Here is a 23,918-nt window from a genome sequence, read left to right as displayed (position 1 = left end):
ACATATTTGGATAATCGCTGTTTAATTATTCAGTTACAAACGTTGTCGCAACGGAGGGTAAACGTCAAACGAGCAGTGGTGATAATATAATACGGATATTTTCGATGCATTGATCATCATACAGTGGTTTAAATCAGCTAAAGCATATATAATAATTACAAAAGTATGGACTGTCCAGTGATATACTGTAAGCTGATGTTACTTACTTACATTATAGGTGGTGCATTTGGTGGGAAATCTTCGACTTCAGTAGCTGTTGCAGGTATTGCAGCGATCGGAGCATGGAAGTAAGTTATTCTGCAAGGTATACCATGTGCATTTCGTACTTAAATCAACATGGTTTGGAATACCTTTTAAATCCGAGTTCGATAAAGGATAAATAAGATAAAATGCTTCATTGCGATTATATTCATCAACTTATTTTATTAATCAAAATTAATAACATAAACACAGTCAGTTTTACAAGTTTAATTTAACTTTATATTGAATTTTTGGACTAGCCAAAATTTAAAGTAGCACAAAATGACTATGATAAATTCTGTTAATAAATAGATTTATATTACAGAGTAACACAAATGAAGAATTAAGACAATTGACTTCCATAATGATCATGTAAGAATATCGGACTAACTGTCACTGCGCCATTAAAACGTTCTTTTTAAGAACGCCGATTTCTGGCTAGGCGATTGGGTGCTGTAGATCGTAAGTTCGAGGCCCGGTACGAGTCATAAAGTTGTCTTCCTTCGTAAATTGTGTTACTATGTTATATATATATATATATATATCAGTTAAAAAGTTTAAGGAGAACCTTACGGACGAAAAATATGCATTTAAAAAGAATAAAAACACGACACAGCAGCTAGCGCTTTCGTCACGTCTAGGTGACTCTTCAGAATGTTTATTTTTTAAAATTGTCGACGTGACGTCATAAATGTATGACGTCACTATACATTCTAAGGGACATAACAACGAAGTGGAGATTTAAAGATTTGATGATAATAAAAATATATATATATACAGTGGAACTTCGTTAACTCGAACTCGGATAACTCGAATACCCCGCTTAACTCGAAGTACCTCGCCGGTCCCGGCCGAATTCTCTCTTTATCTTAGTAAATAAAACTCGGAAAATTCGAATTCGGATAACTCGAAAAACTCGGATGATACGAAGTAAAAATTTGGTCCCAACAATAAAAATCCTACTTGAAATGTTCGAATAACTCGAAGTATAATTTTCGTCGATCGGTGGCAAACGCCGACATTTTTTAAGAGCTAAATTCCGTTTGTAATACTGAACATATCGGCACTACTAACCTACATGCTATTATAAGTGTTTCATAAATTCATAAAAGAAATTGTCGGTTGAATCTTATAACAACAAGTCTTGGTGATAAAAAGTACTGCTTTACTTACATCAGGTAATTTCCCAAGGCGGTCGCCGATATCAGTACACACGATAGTCAACAACTCATCTACCCGTTCGCTCAAGCGGAACTAATCTCTGACACACCGGTAGATCTACCCGGCTGATGTTTTTACAGGTGTAGAAATGACACAGTCACCGGCGCCTATTAAATCTTTAAACTGCTGAAACAATAGCGTAATTACTGCCGAGGTGTTCAGAGTACAACTGTAACGGTCAGTGCTGTTTATTAAATCGGATAAAACGCCAACTCAGTTACAGTAACATTTTATACGCACATGCGCAGCCCAACTTCCGGTGCTAATACATAATGGAAATGGCATGGTTATCAATAAAAAGTAAGTAGGCCGATCAAACAGTATTTTATATATGTCCAATAAAAGGTAATGGTTCTGTTACGTTTTGTATGCAATCTGTGTTAAACTTAAACGGTTATTTGTTTTGACATTAATAACTTGTTATTTTGTCGAATTCCGTTTTATCGTTTACCTTTTGCAAACATGACTTGCACATCAGATCGTTATTGAAGTGACTAAGTGAAAGAAACTTTATCGTGACTATATATCGGCAAAACTACACCAAATTACAAGTGACATAACGAAACATTACATATATATTTACATGTATTGACCAGTCTTCACACTAAACTGATGAGCGACAGAGCGAAGTTATAATGATTATATAATGTTGACAAATATTGACCAAACTTTTCACCAAAAACGATAACTCGCTTAATTCGAACACTCGGATAACTCGAAGTTTTTTCGTGGTCCCGTCGACTTCGAGTTAACGAAGTTCCACTGTATATATATTATATACAATCGGCGGGGTTCGAACCCACAATAGAGGTGATATCGGAATCAAAAGACGATGTACCTTACCATATGAGCTAGCGAGGTTACAACTAAATTTAGGAAATAATTCATACATATTGTAATTATAAACTGTATTACATGCATTGTGCAATAAAATACTAGAAAATGAAAAAAATACATAGATCAAATATGCACAGATTATGCTTAAGTAAGTATGATACATGTATATATATATGTATGTATGTGTTGATACTTTGATATTACTCGATATGTTACATATTTGTTGTACTGTTCAAACTGGGTTTGAGAAGTTTGATTAATTCAGATTCCTTTGCTTCGCGTTTGATTACATCCGCATTACTCATTTGATAAATAGGAAAAATTTTAAACTCACCATTTGAACATTGATGTATATGTTTACTAACCGGTAGAAATCTTAAGTGGTCTGTGCGTATTTGTTGCCTATGTACTGTCATTCTAGTTCTTAACTCTGTACCAGTTTGGCCAATGTAAAAATCCGAACAGTTATTACAAATTAAAGCATAAATGACATTGCTTGATTTACAATTCATATTCTTCTTAACCTTGAAAATAAAGCCTTCTCTTAACTCAATTTCACTTCCTTGTATAATATTGCTACAAGTCCCACAACGTGGTGTATTACATTTTGACACGCAAGCATTAGATAAGTTATGATTTCCGAAACGTGATCTAGTTAAAATTCTCTTTAGATTTTTAGGTTGTCTTTTACTATTAGTTAGAACACAACGATTCAGAACAGTTTTCATCTGTTCATTACTTCTTTTCATTTCGTCACATTTACTTCGGATAATGGGGAACATGTTATAATTTCGAGGATTAAAAGTTGAAATGAAAGGAGTAACATGGTTACTTTTCTCCGTTACCCGAGTACGCGATGGAAATGCTCCCTTTTCTATAGCCATATGTATGCTTTTTTTAATTATTTGGTCAGGATACCCTTGAGATTTTAGGTATATAGTAAGTTCTTTAAGCCTTGTAGCCACATTATTTTTATCGCTGACTATGGTAACGATACGTGAGGCCAAATTAAAAGGAATATTAACCTTTATATGTTTTGAGTGACTGGAATAAAAGTTCAAATAATTATGAGAATCTGTAGGTTTAGCATATAGATCAGTAGAAATCATATTGTCTTTCAAAATAACAAGTACATCAAAAAAAGGCAATGTTTTTTCATTTGCTTCCATTGTGTAACAGATAGAAGGATGCAAAGAATTAAGAACATTGCAAAATTCATCAACATTTAATTCGTCTGGCCATATGATGAAACAATCATCAAGAAAACGTTTAAATTGCTTTTCAATCAAGCTACGGTAATCACTACCATGTTCCGTCTCAACAAGATCGTACCATTTCTCTTCTAGAAATCCCAATACTAGCGTGGCGTACGTAGGTGCGACTTTCGTACCCATCGCTGTACCTTTTTTCTGGTGGTAAAATATGTCATTAAAGCAAAATACGTTTCTTTTAAGAACAATATCCATAGCATCAAGAATAAACTTCCTGCTAAAACGTTGATCTATCTTATTCGGGCATTTCTTTAACCAATAGTCTATAGCTTCCAATCCAATCTCATGCGGTATATTTGTATATAAACTAACGATATCAAATGATACAAGTTTGGATTTAGACTTCACATGCTTAGGAAGATGTTGAAGAAAATCAAAGTCGTCCTTGATGTAACTTTTAACTGAACTACAGAGGGGTTTTAATATAATATCCAAAAAATGACTGAGACGTTGAGTACTGCTGTTAGGACCACCGACGATAGGTCTAAATTTCAAATCGTCAGGATTAATGACTTCAACATACATAGAATTTTGCTCTCTTATAGCATTGTTTATAATGAACTCTTATGTATTTTTGGCAAACCATAAAAGAAACTTGTATTATGGGAGAATACAGTTAAGTATTCCCTTTCTTCATCTAGCAACACTTTTCTGTCCTGTTTCTTAATTAGATTATTTATCAAATTACGAGTATAAATATCAGCATTGCTATCAATAACTTCATAAAACTCGTCATTCAACAACATGTTAGTAATATGTTTACAATAAAAGTCAGTGTTCATAACTACCACAGCTCCACCTTTGTCAGCTTCCTTAATAACAATAGAATCATCGTTTTGTAAGTTTCTCATAGCTTGTGTTTGTTTAAAAGAAAGGTTGCTTTTGACCCTTCGATTATTACTTTGTGAATCATTAAGGGGGAATTTGTTTAAAGATTCAATAGTATCCTCTAAAATGTTATTATTACTTTTAGGAGGATTAAAATTAGATTTATTTCTAACCAAGTATGTAGGCTCATCTACGGTATCTTCTTCGTTCTCGTTACGGTAGAACTTAACATTTAAACGTAATCTTCTGCAAAATTCTTGAATGTCACACTTTAATTCATTACTATTAAATTTAGCAGGTGTAGGACAAAAGTTTAGACCCTTACCTAATAACTGTATTTCATCTTTGTTTAATTTTCTACTGGATAAATTTATTACTTTTGGCATGGAATAAGTGGCGTTATTCGTTTTGGGTTCATTTCGTTCATGTCTCCTACCTTTATTTTTCCGCCTCCTTTGTTCTTGATTTTGGCATGTCCTAAAAAATTATTTTGTTTCCCTGATTTGCCTATAAATGTTGTGTGTGTATTACATCGTACACGGTTCTCATCCTTTGCCTTCCGTGGGGGGTTAACTCTTCTTTTCCGAACTTCGGTAACGGTACCTGGTGCTTTTCTCGTTGTGTTAACTGGGATCCGTGGTGTCGCTACAATTTGGGCATATGTCTTCGGTATTGTTTCTGGTGTATTCAAAACTGGAGCCGGAGTTATGTCGACAACCTGTTTCGGTACTGTGTCCTGTTTTGGTGTGCCACACTCCGTAGTTACATGTTTGATGAACATGCTATCCCCATATCTTTTGGGATATTCATGTAACCAAGACAACTTCTTGGACCAAATTCCAAGTGACCTCTCCTCCTCTTGCTCACAATCCTCAGTCCAGTGCGAAATGAGAATTTCGGAAACGGTACTGCTGCTTGCTGATCTCATTATCAGATTTTTCATATACGAGTCAATATCCGTAAATATCTAGTATGGAAGTCAATTGTCTTAATTCTTCATTTGTGTTACTCTGTAATATAAATCTATTTATTAGCAGTAATTAGTAAATGTGACGAAATGAAAAGAAGTAATGAACAGATGAAAAATTTTATGAATCGTTGTGTTCTAACTAATAGTAAAAGACAACCTAAAAATCTAAAGAGAATTTTAACTAGATCACGTTTCGGAAATCATAACTTATCTAATGCTTGCGTGTCAAAATGTAATACACCACGTTGTGGGACTTGTAGCAATATTATACAAGGAAGTGAAATTGAGTTAAGAGAAGGCTTTATTTTCAAGGTTAAGAAGAATATGAATTGTAAATCAAGCAATGTCATTTATGCTTTAATTTGTAATAACTGTTCGGATTTTTACATTGGCCAAACTGGTACAGAGTTAAGAACTAGAATGACAGTACATAGGCAACAAATACGCACAGACCACTTAAGATTTCTACCGGTTAGTAAACATATACATCAATGTTCAAATGGTGAGTTTAAAATTTTTCCTATTTATCAAATGAGTAATGCGGATGTAATCAAACGCGAAGCAAAGGAATCTGAATTAATCAAACTTCTCAAACCCAGTTTGAACAGTACAACAAATATGTAACATATCGAGTAATATCAAAGTATCAACACATACATACATATATATATACATGTATCATACTTAAGCATAATCTGTGCATATTTGATCTATGTATTTTTTTCATTTTCTAGTATTTTATTGCACAATGCATGTAATACAGTTTATAATTACAATATGTATGAATTATTTCCTAAATTTAGCTGTAACCTCGCTAGTTCATATGGTAAGGTACATCGTCTTTTGATTCCGATATCACCTCTATTGTGGGTTCGAACCCCGCCGATTGTATATAATATATATATATATATATATTTTTATTATCATCAAATCTTTAAATCTCCACTTCGTTGTTATGTCCCTTAGAATGTATAGTGACGTCATACATTTATGACGTCACGTCGACAATTTAAAAAAATAAACATTCTGAAGAGTCACCTAGACGTGACGAAAGCGCTAGCTGCTGTGTCGTGTTTTTATTCTTTTTAAAAATATATATGTAAACTAAAACAAACTTGTTTAATTCAGAACTAACCGACCAGTAAGATGTATTTTTGATAGAGAGGTTGATGTAAAGTCAACAGGCAAGCGTCATCCGTTGAATGCTAAATTCAAGGTAAGTAGGAGGGATTGGCGAAAACTTGCTGGCCAAGCAGGAGTAAAGTACCTGGATATTTATACTACCTAGGACTATTATGTATACATGTAGTTTTATTGGTGGTTTCAGTTGTTTTCTTGTTTGTAAATTAACGTGTGGATAAGAACAGCACATTGTGTTGCGAGCGAGCTTATCAAGTGGTTGGGGGATATTAAGAGAAATGTCCTAAACCACCAAGTAATGGAAGATGGTTATAAATGTCAGTAACGAACATTTAAACAGTCAAAATGAAATCAATTACTGTATATACATGCAAATGTGTAGACGAAAAGCAGTTAAAATGAAATCAATTACTGTATATACATGCAATTGTATAGACTGCTCCCTTGCTTTCTGAAGAATGCTTCGAAGGCGGATTTATGCGAAATTTAATTACGAGTTTTGACTAGGACAGCCACGAATTGCTTGCCCTGTAAAATTTAACAATTACGTTATCTACATGTAGCGTATTTACCCGATATGAAGTTTGTCCATAATATACCTAAATCGCTTTAAGTTAATCGTAATTCAGTATTTTTGTCTTAGTTAAAACGTACAAAGTTTGGTTGCATTCTTCCAACACATTAGTGCTTTATGCAAACTAATGTGTATTCTCTTTTCTTTTCAAAATAGTTAACATTTCGACGAGATTGTTAGTATGAATCTAAATGATACAGAGGTTTACGTGTATTTCCAGGGGAAATGAGCTCATCGTTAATATGCCGTCAACGTATATGTGTTATACTTGATATTTCAAGGTCTTTTACAAGAAGGATGGACGGATTGTAGGCGTTGATGTGAAGTTCTACTTCGGTGCAGGTTACTCCACGGATCTTAGCCCGTTTGTAAGGACCATGTTTAGATTAGATATATGTTATCACACCCATAGATAACCCTAAAGATGATTGAACATATTTTGATTGTGTAGAAACTAAGATACCCTTGCTTTGCTTTTAAATCAGTGTTGTTTATTGCCGTGAAAAAAAAATATAAACTTGCAGAAGTTAAATGACCTTATATTAAAGGGATATTCTACAAAAGTTGCAAAATTGCTCCCTGTTCTAAATTTTAAGAGCTCTTTCCGATGACTTTTTAAACTATCGTTTCCCTTAAATAAAAAAAATCCTGTAGTCATTTTTACAACTGAAATTGTTGGGGGTCATCTAGGCGAAACCCAGTGTGTTACCATTGAGCTACCTGACCACCCATCACTGCAATCTTGCAAATTGTTTTACGCTTTTGAAATTAGGGTCGATCCTACCTTCTTTGCAGATGCTATATTAATCCACTTAATCTGTTGTATAGGTTATGCAAAGTGGTATGTTCCTGACGCAAGGATGTTATGATTTTAACAACATAAAGGCTGAAGGCAGGCTATGTCGTACTAACCTGCCGTCTAATACCGCATTCCGAGGATTTGGAGCTCCCCAGGTTTTGTTCGTAGTCGAGGCTATGATACAAAAGGTGGCCTTCAACCTCAACATACCGGCTGAACAAGTATGTGTTCCTCTGATCGTCAATAATAAAACTTAATGCATGAATTTGTATACATTTACAAAACATATTTTATGCTTAGATTGTTTCAGTTAAATGAAACATACGTTCTGTCCTTAATATAAATAGGATTCTATTACAATAACGGAGGAAACATGAGTATGGGTCCTGAAAGGCTGCTTTAAATTAATTGCCATGTACACCTTAAAAAGTATGGTGTAACCCTACAGTACCGACGTTGACTTACCTTTCTACGGAATAAATATATGGTCATGTCGTGTTAGTAACTCGCAATTTCGACTAACTAACCTGAAATTTCGTCTGAATAATTCGAAATGTCGAGAGGAAATCTCGGAATGACTCTAAATAGAATGACAAAATAATCAACAGAATACAAAATGCATATGCATCATCATTGCATGTATGAAAACACGGTATCACATCAGGATAAGACATTTTTTTCTGAATCGGTTAAGAAACGTTCAACGCTGGTCATTTGTAATTTAGGTGCGGACCGCAAATATCTTTCGAAAAGGTGGTGTGACACCATTCAATATGCCGATCAACGACGACAACTTGTACCGTTGTTGGGAGGAGTGTAAACAGGACAGCGAATTCCACAAAAGAGTAGAAAATATCCGGAAACTGAACAGGTCAGTTACTTCGTGGTATAGATGGTTTACCGATTGTGAATTATGTTTATTATGTATACATATGTTTACTGAGCATGAGTGAATGAATAAATTGGAAAAGTAAATGGTTGGTAGTAAATATTTGTCTTTGCCTTCCATTTCACTCATATGAAAATATATCGCAAGCAGGGAATAGCCGGTACAGTATTATGTATGTGTAATAATTACAATCAGTTGAGCTAAATTGTTTTTATCATAAATTGAAACATTTGTATAAGTGTAATCAAATCACACAGCAGATTAGTGAGAATCTAGCTAGAATACAGTTTAGCGATATACTGGGTATTATTGGCGCCATATAATAATAATACTATCTGCCTGTCTGTGCGTCCTCATTTTTACATACTGACAACTTAAGTACTGGTATGTTATGATCGATTTATATGAAATTGGGAAATAATGTCAAGTTTTCAAAAATACACAATAGGTAAAAATATTTGGTTTTCAAATGTCAAGGAAAAAGTGGATCTCTGACTATAACCCTAGTTCCTACTTCTGAGGGGGTGGGTGGGTGTTGTATTTAGGATTTAATTAAAACAAATCAATCTAAGAACAGGTTTTTATACCGGTATGTAGTCAAGCAGCCAGATGTGGATGCGTATATGTTGCTTCCTTGCGATTGTTTTGACGTCCAAATGTCAAACGACAATTTCAGCGATATGAGTTTCGCATTATGATGAGTGATGATATATTGCCACACGACGGAGCACTGATATGTTAGTGTTCTAATTATATCAATGTTTAATTGTATTGAATACTAGCACATGTCCCTGCATACCACCTAGAAGACCAATACGTGAGATGGTAACCAAATGTACAACGATATGAATTTTAGTTTTGATATGAATCATCCATAAGAAGCATTTTAATGTCATTTCCTGACATATTATAAAGAGAAACCTGAAAATACGTCATTGTTCATTGAAAAAGAAATCCGTATGACGATAAAACAGTTTTTATAGTAAGACATCAAGACTAATTTGAAATATCTACAAGGATTTTCTATTATCTTCAGTGAAAATCGATGGAAGAAGAGGGGGATTTCTATAGTTCCTGCCATGCTTTCAATTGGTTATCCACCTTTGTTCCTAAATCAGGTATGAGATTTTTAGTCTATTACTATACGGCTTGTCAGGTTTTTATATGCCTGTCAACGACGGGTCGTATTATGGTATACCCTGTGCTGTCCGTCCGTCCGTTCTTCCGTCCGGTTACTTTTCCTTTTTAGCGCTCTCTAGCCTTTATTTATCAACGGAGTTTTATGAAACTTGCTACAAATATCTTATGGCACAATAGCTCAAGCGAGTTCGTATTACGGAATTTTGCAATTATTGTTAGCATAAATACGCCCCTTTTATTGCCAAATATGGGCATTGTATAGAAAATTCGAGAAGTTTTCTTGTTTTTGTTTTTAAATTATTTACTTTATTTTTTCTAAGATTTGCACAATACAACTAGAAGCAATTATGTTTAGCATATATTACGGGTTTTTTATTCATGTTTCAACAATTGGCATAACGGCATTGTTGTTTGCTTAGGTAAAGCTCATTAACAATTCATTGTCAGCACTCTCTTAACTTTATGTGTCAGCAAATTTATATGAAACTTGCTGCAAGCATTCTATACCACAAATGCTGGAACGATTTTGTGCTACGGAATTTTGTGATTATTTTCACCAAAGTAATGCCCCTGTTATTGACAAACGCGTTGAACATGCAAGAAGTTTTCTATTTGTCATTCAATTCCTCTTAAGATTTTGTTCACTACAACAGGAAGCAATAATGTTCTAACATATATTAGGTGGTTTTATACGACCTGTGGTAGCTTTTCCATTGACGGGCGTTTCATGCTCCCGCTTGCAGAGCTCTTGGTTTTTGTTGTTTTTGTTTTTGTGAAAAAATGATAAAAGAAGGGAAAACTGTTATACATATTCATATTGACTTGAATAATAGTGCAACCTTCGCGTATTCATTCAAAATTATTTTGCCAAACAAGTTATAATAGTGAGTTTGGTAAAATGACTGTAAAATTCTTACCTGAAAGTTTCCCAACTTTACTAGGATTCCCCCTGTAACTACTTAACATTAAGAGAGAATTATGCTAAATTATCATGCTTAATTTGAAAAGGTCGTTTTTAAACATTTTTTCCCGTAAAGATTCCATTTCAAGAAAATTGGTATTGAAAGGCCTAATATAATGGTAGCGTAAAATTCATTCATGTTAACTTTCATGACAATCTTTTCATTATTTCTTGACCGTGTCGTATCGCTTTGATTATTAATTATTTCCCATCAAATTGTTTGAACATTCTGCTTTAAATAACCCAGATGAACGATACAGGAGATCCTGGCTAGAACAAGCATGTTGGGTATTACTAAAGCAATAAATGTCCTCTTTCGTCCACCGCTAAAAATAGAAACAGTGACATTTACTTTGACCTAAAAGCCCTGAAACAGGTAGGGGACTACTAAGCAAACATCATATTACAAATCCATACAATTGATTCACAGGCAGGAGCTTTGGTACAAGTTTACAAGGATGGATCTGTGCTTTTGGCTCATTCCGGTGCGGAACTTGGACAGGGAATCCACACAAAAATGATTCAGGTATTATAGTATATTATATCAATAGAAACATTTTGCTTTTGATGAACAACATCATAAATTTGTCATATCATATGCGACGTTGAGGGACTTACCTGACTGGGTGTCTTATGGAAATTATGACCGAATTCATTAATTTGATAAATTGCGAGCCTATAGACGAGTGACAAATCAAATCTGTTTATCACATAGCTCGTATTTTTGAGAATGTAAGCGAAACTCTTATACCACATTTTAAATTCTATACAAGACAGTATAATTTCGACTTGCACGATGCTTATTTCTACAATATATTAATATTATATAGCATAGTATAGACAATATATCAATATTATATAGTATACTGTGGCGTCACAAATTAGATATGTTATATAGTGTTGTAACACATTTATTGCACAGGTGTTCTTTATGACAAAGTCGTACTACATGGTAGAACAGTCCAGTATGTGATACAACACAATATTTTCCTTTGGCATTATTGCTGGAACAATTTGTTTTATTGACATAATTTTCAATAACTCATAGTTATAGCTTTTTCTCGTCATTAGAATGAATTATTAAGGTTAGTGATGATCACCATGACAACATCAGAATTTTGAAGCCCATGGTCTGTTTTCAACAATGAAATCTACTCATTGTAACTGTAACCTACCAGTACTGTGTTTATTGAATTATAAGTTATCCAAGCGGCTTTTTTTTTTTTTTTTTTTTTTAATTTTACAGATTGCGGCAACTGTATTAGAAATTCCACACGAGAAGATTATAATCAGTGAGACTAATACCTCTACGGTACCCAACACTTTTGAAACCAGCGGAAGCACTGGAACCGACTTAAACGCCGGAGCGGTGCTAGTAAGTGTTAAAATCTTAATGTCAACGGATTGTGTGTCTAGTAGTTATTTCGTCAGATATGTTTATATAATTAACCGAACTATTTTAAAACTTATCAACTATACATCTTCCATGGCATCATTGTAATAAGCATTCCTTGATCATAACACTCATATATGACACTTATTAAGTAGGAAATACGCACTGCATACTTAATTTTACATTGATCACACCTACCCTAAACGTAACGTATAAAAGTAGTGCATATTGCACATCAAGCTGCAAGTCGGGTTCTCATGAAAATTGTTTGATGTCACTAATATGAATATTATATGCCTTAGATAATGAAATATTCAGTAAAATGATATATACAGCAATATCATACTTGATTCTGGTGGTTCATGTAAATATCCACTAATATTATAATCATTAATACTGTTGAAAAGGACGCATGCAGAAAAATAAAGGAAAGATTGGCTCCAATGAAAGAGAAAAATCCTGACGGTGGATGGAACGCATGGGTGAGCTTTTCCTTTTGTGTTGCCTACGTTTTGGGATCTATCGTCAAAGGATACATGTATGCCTTCAATTCCAATTGAACTGAACTTATACAAACACCAACAAAGACAAGAGTTACTTAGTAGCATTACTTCAGTGAATTAAAAGGGCATTCCTTAGTTCGAACGCCAGATGTGTGATGTACAGTAATTTATTAGATTTATTAATAAATGAAGATCACATTCATAAGTATCACATTTGTACAGAAAATCCGGAAAACTCTGCATCCGCATTTATCGTACTGTTTTTGTTGGGATGATAAACCCCAGTTATAGCCCGTTTTACCTCAATTACTTATGCTATGGTTACATGCATAGCTTGCAAATGAGTTAAGAATAGCAAAAAATATTGTAATCATTTCACACAAAAGATTATCTTACTCGCGCACAAAGTCACATAAATAAGAGCACCAAAAGGCGCAAACATGTGTGCTTATAAACGGATGCGTATGTACATGAATGTAAATGAAGGAAATGGCTAAAGATAAGACAAATACACAGTATACATGTGAAATCCTTTATTGTGGTTCGATGAGGTAATATTTAGTTATAGTGTCTGTGATATGTCAGCACGTTAACACGTGTAACTTCTAGCAGAACTTCATTACGAATCTGTCAGTCTGTTGACTCGACTATCAGTACATCCCGCAGAACTGTCCAGAAACAATGCCAATTCCTCGTTCGACTCGACTTACGCGGCCTCCTTTGCTCTCTTCCATCTTTCCAACTAGTTATCGATATTTATAAGATTTTTTAAAAAGACGCTCGCTATCTTGTCGTGTCCTCATTTTCTCGCCGATTGACCCATTAGCTAATCGCTAACTGGAGGAGCCGTGTACGCCATTTTCGTTTCCGTTCTTGAACTTGCCTGTGCATGCTCGTAATGATATTCGTTGGCGGCGATTAATTTTCGCACTTCGGGTTACATTTTCAAAAACTTTTATTTTTAAGAGCTTTGGGTTATCTTCGGGATTCCCGTTTACTTTTGTTAATATAGCATTAACTCATTTTAAGGACGGAATGCCCCTTTAATCATACTGAAGGATTACACAATTATTTTTGCTGCATACCCCTTCATGAAACAAAGGGTGTTTTTGTTTCAGGTAAATAGTATCAAATGAGTTATTGTTGTTTCTAAAGTATGGTCTTTTGCATAATCAGGTTACTGCTGCCTACTTTTCGAGAGTTAGTCTTTCTGCCACAGGATTTTATAAGTAAGTGTACATATTTCCCTCTACTTTGTTATATGTATGGATTGATGCGATTCTTATCCCAATATTTTATGTTAATATATATCAATATCGTCTTAAATTCTTACTAAAACACTTAAGTGATAATATCAAAGACGACTAATTTATAATATGATAGTATAAATCATTACGATTTTTTCTTCTAGACTACGTACAGAAGGATACGACTTTGAAAAGCGCACTGGAGTTCACGCTCACTACTTCACCTACGGAAGCGCCTGTACTGAAGTAGAGATTGATGTTTTAACAGGAGATCACCAGGTAGGCTTCATATGTATTCATTCGACAGGAAACGTTGTCACGCAGTTTTTGTTAGACATCCGATTTCCCCACTGTTCTGGATCTTAGAAAACAGCAAAATGTCGGCCTTGTCTTATTTTCATATGACACAACAGCAGATCGATTTTCATTTAATTTGCACAAACACAGTCAGGAAGAGTTTTTTTTTCAGAAATACTAAAGTATCATACACTAGGGCCATGTGCTCCTCACTAGGAAGACCTAGCAGATGTGCCCGTGCCTGGGGGAATTGTTAATACTCAAAACTAGAGTGATACATCGACAATAACAGTTAAATATATTACACGTAATCCTTTGCCGAAAACGTGCGTTGAAGTTCACGTTTTTATTTGTAAACATATTGTTAATGACATGTTTTGTTGATTTTCTAGTTGGTAAGAACAGATATTGTACTGGACGTTGGGAAGAGTTTAAATCCAGCCATAGACGTCGGGCAGATTGAGGGAGGATTCATTCAGGTTTGTTAGCTACACCTTATTTGGATACCAATTACCAATAACAGTGTATCAATTACATTACACTTCAAAATTCATCAGCACACATACTTTGAAATATACTGTAGTTTTACTTGACGAAGACGTGAAACAAACTAATGTGGCTGGGAACGGATATCGCAGAAAACAATTCTTTTATTTCGAACGCAATTAAATTCGTTCGAACGTGGTAAGTTTATCTATGATGTCCGTTCCAAGCCATCGTAGACATGCCAATACATGTAATTATTTCTGTAAATATTTCAACCCTAGGGATCTGGAATGATGACCACAGAGGAACTTAAAGTTGACTCCAACGGTGAAATCGCAGCAACAGGACCTGTTGACTACAAAATCCCGGGTATAAGGAGCATCCCTAAAGAGATGAATGTCAAACTATTAAAGGACAGTGAAGGGCCAAAGACTGTCTATTCAGCCAAGGTAAAACCGCAGCGTCAAGCGGAGAAATGGCCTTATTTTATGCAGTGCTGAATATACAAATATCTTATATAACCAATTACATGTATTTTGTTTCCTCCTGTCATGTAAAATGAATTGAAATATCGAAAAATATGTAAAATGTTGTAAACTTGTATAGTTATTTATTGTGACTTGCTTTAGCTTGGTAAAGAGAATGATAAGTATTCATTATTTTCTTAACAGGGCATAGGGGAACCACCGTTACTATTAGCAACATCAGTGTTTTATGCGATCAAAGAAGCGGTACTAGCAGCGAGGGCAGAGGAAAACCTCACCAATGACTGTTTCTTTGATTGTCCCGCAACAGTAGAAAGAATCCGAATGGCATGTGAAGACAAAATAACTCAAAAGGTATAAAATGTTGACTTCCATGTAAGATAAAGCCAGTTAAAACATAAAATCGGTACCATTACACTTGTTACATATTTGTTATTTCATTCTGTTCAAATGTTTCTTCACTCCTTGCGCTTAGCATGGATAATACATATAGATAATTCATAGGATCTTCTGTAACGTTTTGTTTTGGCAACAATAATGATAACAATGAGTTATCCTACATTGTATTTCCAAGTTTACAATTCTTTAATCCATGCTTTTTGTTTCAGGGCAAGTAGATGAATCTACCGACGTCGCTCAAGAAGCTGTTTTCGTGATGAAGAAGTTTCGCTCATATCACATTTGTTATAAGATCAAAGAGTATTTATAATTGATTGAAATCCAGAGTAGGCAATATCTTACACAATATCAAAAGCTACATAGGTTACGCTATTACCACCCCCAAAAGTAACATGGTTATATTACAACCACCCTCCGAACCGAATAATACATTTACAGTATTACTACCTCCAAAAGTAGCATAGGTTACCCCCCCCCCCCCCCCCCCCCCCCCCCCCCCCCCCCCTTAATAAAAAGTAACATAGGTTACGCTATTACCACCTTCCAAAATTTAATTTTATAATAAACATTTATATCTTACCTTATAACGACCCTAAAAAAGTTTTGTATTTTACAGTATTACCAAACTCGAAATTTTGCTTTCTTTATTCTATAACCACCTTCCAAAAGTTTTAAATTCGCCTTTTTCTTTTAGATTTAATGTGAATAAATAAATTGGTTACATCCCAGAAAATGTCTACTGTATATCGTCTATACCGAGTATTTAGTATGTAACTTTAGTTCTTATAAGCGGTAATTATTAACACTATGGTATTACACGTAGTTTCTTTTCCTTTATTTAGATATATGTCTGCACCATTACGATGTAGCATCGTTAACCAATACGAATCATTATCATGTAAACATAATAGTATTATATAGGTGGTAATGTCAAGACGATACTCTCCACAGCTGTATACGTTTGCAATTATTGATAGTTCATTTTATATTTTTGCCATTAAATTCCTGTTAAGTCCGGGACTTATTGTGATTACTGCGTTTCTTATTATTATTATTACAAGCTAACCGGAAGTGAGTATGTATGTTATACTGTATATAAAATGTCAAATGAAGATTAGAAAATATAATTTGTTAGGTATACATGCAGCAGGTACTCGATTCAAATATTGTTTTCTTGTGCAACAGATAACACTGATTACTAAACTTAACACCCTAGATTTATCCACCTGATCACTAATCAACCACTCAATAAAAGACTTCCTTTTTAATAATATTTAAGCCTATAGATTCTAGATAATAAACACTGCTTCAAATACATTTTTATAACAAAATCAATTGACAAATATATGTTAATATAATATTCTTATAATATAACTTTGTGAATGCGTTCCACAACTTTCACCATTAGTCGGCGAATATACATCTAAATATATAGACTAGCCTTGGTTGGTTCAAGCATCCTTTTTTCACAAAACCTAAATATAAAGCAATACAAGTATCTCATTTGCATGAACATTTATCTTGGAAGCAATATCATGCATTTGTAATTTGTTCATTAAAGATTGAATCGTATATATAAATACTATAACTAATAAGTACTGAAAGTAATGAAACATGTTGATACAGAATATACAGTGTATAAAATGCGTTGATTAGTTTCAACCATTAGCTAACCAATGAAATGAAAATGCCATCTCATAGTACCAGTATTTGCTTTTCCGGATATAAACGTAATACTACACTTATCGAAGATCTACATAACATGTATGGAATGCTGATTATTCTTGTTCTTTACCATGTGACATAATCAAGATATATAATCACAGAATTATGTAAATGCATTATATTGAAACACGACAAACAGTTGTTTCCTAATATTTATGGTTTTCAATTTCATTAAGAATACATATATTTCTTATGTTTAGTACATCATGGCATAAGCTTCGAAACTGACGCTGTAAACCTTGTCAACTATATACAAAGTTTTACATCCACAGCAAAGTAAAAGACTACCATTGGAAACAAGAAACTGACCTGTCAAAATTTATATTTCATGCCAAAATTTTGAAGAAAAAGGTCATATAAACACACATATATATGTATATACACTTTGTATAATGTATATGGTCTTGTATAATTTTGTGAAGTTTCATTTAAATCGGTTCTCAAGTTTTGTAAGGGTCCTCCGGACAACATTTGCAGACGGCATACAGGCAGACAGAGTGATTCCAATATACCCCTAACTTCATTGCAGCGGTATAATAAGACCAATAATTGCATTTGGGGGACTTGATAACAAGTACTAATTATAATGGGGAATCGTGTACTCTCTAGATAAGCATTAGGTCAATTATGAAAAAAAGTCAAACAGATCACCATATCATTGAATGACTTTTATTGGAGATATGTTATACTAATCATTTCTCTTTAACTACATTTCTTCTTCCTCTTAATCATTTAAAAACAAGAGGAATCTGCATATCAAATCTGAGAAAGATCCAAGTACTCTCTTCAGCGAACACAATAGGAATGCAAATGCAATTTAATTTAATTTAATTTAAGAAATACCCATGAAGAAATTTCTCGCAGTCTGTTGGTCTCTTATTTTTCCCAATCTTTCTCAAAATGAAACATAAACAACCGGGTGCAAAGGGGAACCTACATGTCAGTGGCGGATACAGGATTTTGGGAAGGGTGGGGGGGGGGGGGGGGGGGCCTTGTGACTGTTTTTTTTTGGGGGTGAATGTGTCCGGGTGTGCTCCCCCGAAAAAAAATATAAAGCTCTGTGGTGCATTCTAGTGAACCATAAACCCCCAAAATCAGAGATTTACAAATTAAAACCATTTGAAGGTTTTTTCCTTATAACCTTTTTTAAAAAAAATGAAATTGTTTTGATCCCCACCAGCCCACCAGCAGAGTTTTGGATCAAGTAATGGACTGATGACGTTTTTTTATTTGTTTTTTGTTTGTTTTTGTTTTTCGGGGGGGGGGGGGGGGGGGGGCAGTAACATATTTTATTAGGTCGTTGTGGTTTGCATGATAATTAATAAGTCTGGACTAAATATTGCCGGCAAAAAAAATACCAGGTAGTATAGTAAATTTATTTGTTGAACAATAATGGGCTAATTTGATTAAAAATCTATAAGTTTATTCATTATCACCCAAAAGTATTATTGATTTGATAAGAGATAACCTTAGCCTCGCAGACAGACTGGGTTCCCCATCCCAGCTGGTCGTACAAAAGTACTATCATATGACCTGCTGCCAATGAATCCTTTGATATTGATAGGCTAAAAAATCAATACATACTAGGATTATACTCAGTAGGAACAGTTAAAGATATAATACTACTTGCATACGATTTTAACCAAACAACAATTGATACACTGATAAATGAAACATTTCGTCACAGTATTCTCGACAGAATGAACAGTATTACCGTAAAGTAAGCGAATGATAATAAACCGGTACACGTAATTTCATATGTCTCTTTAATTTGTTAAACAGTATTTCATTCCTTAATTCATTTGCTTTGTAAATATACACAGCCGTTTTGAATGATGGTACAGTTCTTCTGATGTCATAACATATATAAATCTAGACATATTAGGTCTAACATAATATACAAAAAAAAACGACTTAATTTCTGAGTATAAGGGACATTCCATAATAAAATGATATTCGTTTTCAATTTGAGTACAAAAATTGCAACAACGCATTTCCGGAGGTATTGGAATCAGGCGATGCCGTCTCCCGCTTCAATCTATGAGAAGATACCCGAAACCTTGTTATTTTTTATTTTTTTTTTTTGGTTATACATATACAAGTATATAATATCAAGATATCTCTTGTAACCAAATTCATTTAAGAAAAGTCTATAGCATCTGGCTCGTGGTGATTCTACAAGCTCTCTATGCCAGTCTTGTATAAGTATGTCTCGTACTCTTGATTTGAATAATGATATAAAATACATCAATACCTTCAACTCTTTGTTTAAGCAAACATAACTAAAACCATGAGTACATAATATGTCCATCACTAGTTTAGCCCAATTTATGGTACGAGAAGTTTCCACTTGCGTGTAAAGCTCGTTATATATAGACTTAATTAACCAGTATATTCTTTTTGTTTGCCATATTAAATAATCTTGGTGTATCTGATAAATTTAAGTTTTATGCATATACAGAGGACTTAGTTTGAGATAATTGGTCTGTTTCCAATGAATATAAGATATCGGTGCATATTTGCTTTTTTTGAAGTTTTGAAAGGGGAGGGGGGGGGGGGGGGGGGGGCCGATGATTGTATCTCCTTTCTTGAAAAAAATATATTCGAGACATCTGATATGGGGTAAAAGTGCTTTTTGTATACTTTATCATATTTCATTATTTCATTAAATGGCAAAACTTATATTATGTCTTTGTTATATATATATAAGGGGAGGTAATTTGGGTAAGTTTTTGGTTTAATAGATGTTAGTTTCATAGCAATTAAACGCAAGCAGAAAACTAAATTGAATAATGGCGGAAATATCTATACTGAAATATTCTGCCAGAAGGGGTGTTAGCGAGTTTTTGGAATATTTGGACCAATCAGAATGCTAGGATTGTAAGTGTACACAGAATCCAGAGGCGATCACAATAGGCTGAAACCTTTAGCCTAAAAATAGGACACCACCTGGACTCTATGTGTCCAACTCTAAAGATAAACTGACCACCTACAATGTAGTTATAAATTCCTGCTAAAATGTCAATACTATAAGATAGGATGCCACATGCCCGTACGTGTCTTTAGATCGACAGACCAGGCCATCCTTTCCCTATGACGTTCCTTAAAGATAGATCATTTGCATTAAAGATTACTCTCCCTATACACTAGGCCCACTAAATCTTCCTATCCTCATCTATCCTAAATATAACCTCTTGAATATACACATTGGAGTTTACTACCACTAGCGTCAACCTACCACTCTGCTGGTCAGTACTTGCCAATCACCACACTACTTAATCAATTATGATTTGCGCAGCCCCTTTTTCGGATGAGGAATTTTTTTTTTATAGCCTTGAAAAAAACAAACATCCATCAAACACCATCTTTCTTAGTTTTAATATATCACTTCGGTTAAGAGTTTATTACTACGGGATCCATAGCATCCAGTAGACCCTGAAGAATGTATGTTTATGACTCCTCAATATCAGATTTGACTCTTGGGGTTGAAGGAACATGTCTATTTGATGCTTTGACCCTTCAGATTTCTGAAAAATATTTATCTAATTTTAATGAAATTGCTTAAAATCAAGGGTCAACTAGATGTCCTGTGGTACTGTTCTGTTGTTAAACCTTTTGTTAAATTCTTTATTAAATGGTAAACGTCCAGGTGAACATTAAACGTCCCAAAAAACTGCTGGAACACCTGTAAAAATAACAGAGGCAATGTTTACAAATCAATATGTTTGTCTATTTACATAATTTTAGGACGCTGCATGTGATGTTCAGAGATAGTTGTGAGAGTATGGCGCATAGAGGTGAAGGAAAATCCACATGGTAGTACAGTTGGTTAATGTTGAATTTGTCAACTCCTGGGACAATATACAATATGTAGCTATAATAACATCAAAACCTTTTTTGTTCCTGTTTGTTTGTTTTTCTTTTTTTTTCAACTATATCAATCTATGAATTCAACGTACAGATTTCGAATCCTTCATGAAACTGCTGGTACAAATTCAATTTCAAACAGTACTGTCTATTGTTATTGATGAAACATAAATTTAAAAGCTCATCATTTATTCATAGACGAAGATGTGAACAGTCCACATCACTTCCTAAATCTAAGAGTTTGGTAAAAACAGTGAAAGATTGGAATAACTAAAAACCTTGAGTAAAAAAGACGTCGTTCATTGTTGTCAGATCAACAAAACTAGCAACGCCAAATAATCCAGGTCTGTTCGGAAGTCGCTTTCTAGGAAAGTTCAACTCACTGGTCTCAACGTCGATTAAATGTTGGGGAGACAATCGGCCACAACCATCTGGCCTCAGACCACACTTAATTTCCCTCCATGTGATATCAGAGACTTGTATATCTGATATACAAATCCCTGGCGATATCAAATAAAAATGAAAATGAAAATATTTCAAAATCTGGGGTATATTATGTTGAAGAACTATTGAAAAACTGTAGAACTATTCAATGAATATATATTATTATATTTCAATGCCGTCACCACTTCATATTAAGGTGAAATCAAGAAAATAACAAAATATTACTACTCAAGCCTTTTAACTCTGTGTTCATCCACACAAACATGGAATGGTGTCGAAACAAAATTCTCTCACTAGAATAGATATTGCGCTTCATGTTAAAATTATGCACATACTTAATAACTTGCAATATCTAAGTCAAGAAAACTATTTAGTAACATACTTTACGTATGTACTGCATCCGTGTACAACGACCTGGAAGTGTGACAGTGGTGTGAGGCCATCTGTAATGAAGGTAAACTATCTAATGATGTCAAAGAAAAATGTATTGATGTATTTTTCAATTAATTAATTATTTTTTAAATTAACATATACAGTTTATAAATGTCGACTCTTTGGCTAACCACATAAATTTCTAGTTTAAAACGTTAAACAATAGCAGAGACCTATATGCTAAATTAATATAGGTCTCTGACAATAGTAACGTGGCTAGTCAAGCTGGCATGTTTTAAGTCAGCGCTCAATATTTTAACAGTCTGAGAAAAACCAAGTCATAAACTCAATATCTGATTGTAAAGCCTACATGCTTCAAAGAAATTGATAGAAAAGTATACAAGGGAATTTCTTAGATATAAAAAGGGGTAATAGATGGTCTAGTTCTGGAATTTTATTTTAGCAAAGGCTGCAGTAGGCCTACGGCAAAAGCTGTCAAGTTGAGGGGAGGTAACTCTAGTAGACCTATATGTGTATCTACTAGTTTAGAATAATACCGTTACGGCATATTTCATAAACATGTAAGTTATCTTGTATAATATGTAAAGATAATAAACATACCTAGCTTTGCTTTAACAGTTCATGACTCCGTGATAAATAACCCGTACCCTCCGTAATTTACTACTGTCATTGTAAGCGTTATGTCGTTAAGTGTAAATAAATTTTAAATATACAGTACTAACTCTAGTGGTCATTTTTACATCGGTGCAACAGCATGGGACCAGAGATGTATAAAACATATTTCTGTTCATCTTTGAATGCTTATAAAAGCAGATATATGATAAATAAATAATTTTCGCGTTTCGATTTGGTGAAGACTTACTTTTGCGAATAGGCCTCCATATGGTTGATGGGAGGTAACTCGAAATGTTAGTAATATAGTTCTTATCAAAACTATGAACTATAAAATGCATTTAGGTCTCTTTTTTTTTGTAAATATTTTATAAAATTTAACGACATTATATATTATATAAATCATTATAATGTTAATATAACATTTTTGATATTTAACTCCCATATGCAAAACTTTTACAGCTTACACATTTTTATATTGTAATAAAAACTGCACCATTAGTAGAATCATTAAAAAATACTATATATGGTAAGTCGATAGTTGACAAAGTATCGCTTCTCGGCCTTTTGGCTAAGATCAAAGTGTAGTATCTGTTCTTATCAGCTTAATATCTGATACGTACCCCACCGGGGTACTTCGATATTAAACTGATTTTTGGACATAGGTGAGATGTCAGGGGCTTGCTCCGCTCTTGCCACGGGTTGGCCCGGTATTGCAGTACCTCCGGGAACGGCCCACTCTCCCCAGGGAGAGTAAATAACAAATCAAATAATAGTTAGCTACTTGAAAGGCAATGTTGTTTAAAATTGGGTGAATTAAGTATTATAAACAGTCAATGTATTTCTAGAATTTGCATTTATAGGAATTTTAATATCGCTTTTTAGAAGTTAAGTGAGTAGTGATTGTTTTTAAAATTAATGGTAATAGCAGTTTTAGAGAGATTATTTACTCACTGTCTATTTTAGAATATGTTATTTACAGAGGATATAGTAAACGAGCTGTTACAATTTAAATCAAACAAAAAATAGAAGTTAAAATTTAAAAAAAAAAAACAATCGACGACGAGGATGGGATTCGAACCCACGCGGGGAGACCCCAATGGATTAGCAGTCCATCGCCTTAACCACTCGGCCACCTCGTCCGATATTGATAATTGTTGTAAGTTTTACTACAAATTATTTAGCTACACATAGGCC

General features: G+C 34.0%; 1 protein-coding gene and 2 non-coding genes across 3 annotated transcripts in view; 2 read left to right on the top strand and 1 right to left on the bottom strand.

Annotated features, from left to right (window-relative positions):
- The window catches only part of LOC117321650 (xanthine dehydrogenase/oxidase-like), a 43,722-nt gene extending 27,555 nt beyond the window's left edge, over positions 1 to 16,167 (top strand). The window contains exons 20-34 of the mRNA XM_033876157.1: positions 218 to 287; positions 6,496 to 6,583; positions 7,363 to 7,449; positions 7,910 to 8,101; positions 8,606 to 8,751; positions 9,806 to 9,887; positions 11,301 to 11,396; positions 12,117 to 12,245; positions 12,671 to 12,745; positions 13,943 to 13,995; positions 14,178 to 14,292; positions 14,703 to 14,789; positions 15,078 to 15,245; positions 15,468 to 15,635; positions 15,890 to 16,167. Coding sequence (XP_033732048.1) covers positions 218 to 287; positions 6,496 to 6,583; positions 7,363 to 7,449; positions 7,910 to 8,101; positions 8,606 to 8,751; positions 9,806 to 9,887; positions 11,301 to 11,396; positions 12,117 to 12,245; positions 12,671 to 12,745; positions 13,943 to 13,995; positions 14,178 to 14,292; positions 14,703 to 14,789; positions 15,078 to 15,245; positions 15,468 to 15,635; positions 15,890 to 15,898 — 1,565 coding nt within the window. The 3' untranslated portion in view covers positions 15,899 to 16,167. The remainder of the gene's footprint in view (positions 1 to 217; positions 288 to 6,495; positions 6,584 to 7,362; positions 7,450 to 7,909; positions 8,102 to 8,605; positions 8,752 to 9,805; positions 9,888 to 11,300; positions 11,397 to 12,116; positions 12,246 to 12,670; positions 12,746 to 13,942; positions 13,996 to 14,177; positions 14,293 to 14,702; positions 14,790 to 15,077; positions 15,246 to 15,467; positions 15,636 to 15,889) is intronic.
- A 7,105-nt stretch (positions 16,168 to 23,272) lies between these two features.
- LOC117322565 lies at positions 23,273 to 23,465 on the top strand. The gene has a single exon (XR_004531585.1). It is a non-coding gene; the product is annotated as a U2 spliceosomal RNA (small nuclear RNA).
- Positions 23,466 to 23,781: 316 nt separating this feature from the next.
- Trnas-gcu lies at positions 23,782 to 23,863 on the bottom strand. The gene has a single exon. It is a non-coding gene; the product is annotated as a tRNA-Ser (tRNA).
- Positions 23,864 to 23,918: the final 55 nt, after the last annotated feature.

This window comes from Pecten maximus, chromosome 2 (genome assembly GCF_902652985.1).
Source record: "Pecten maximus chromosome 2, xPecMax1.1, whole genome shotgun sequence".
NCBI lineage: Eukaryota > Metazoa > Mollusca > Bivalvia > Pectinida > Pectinidae > Pecten > Pecten maximus.
Note: the sequence above shows the minus strand (reverse complement) of the source record. Positions and strands in the feature narration are given on the sequence as shown.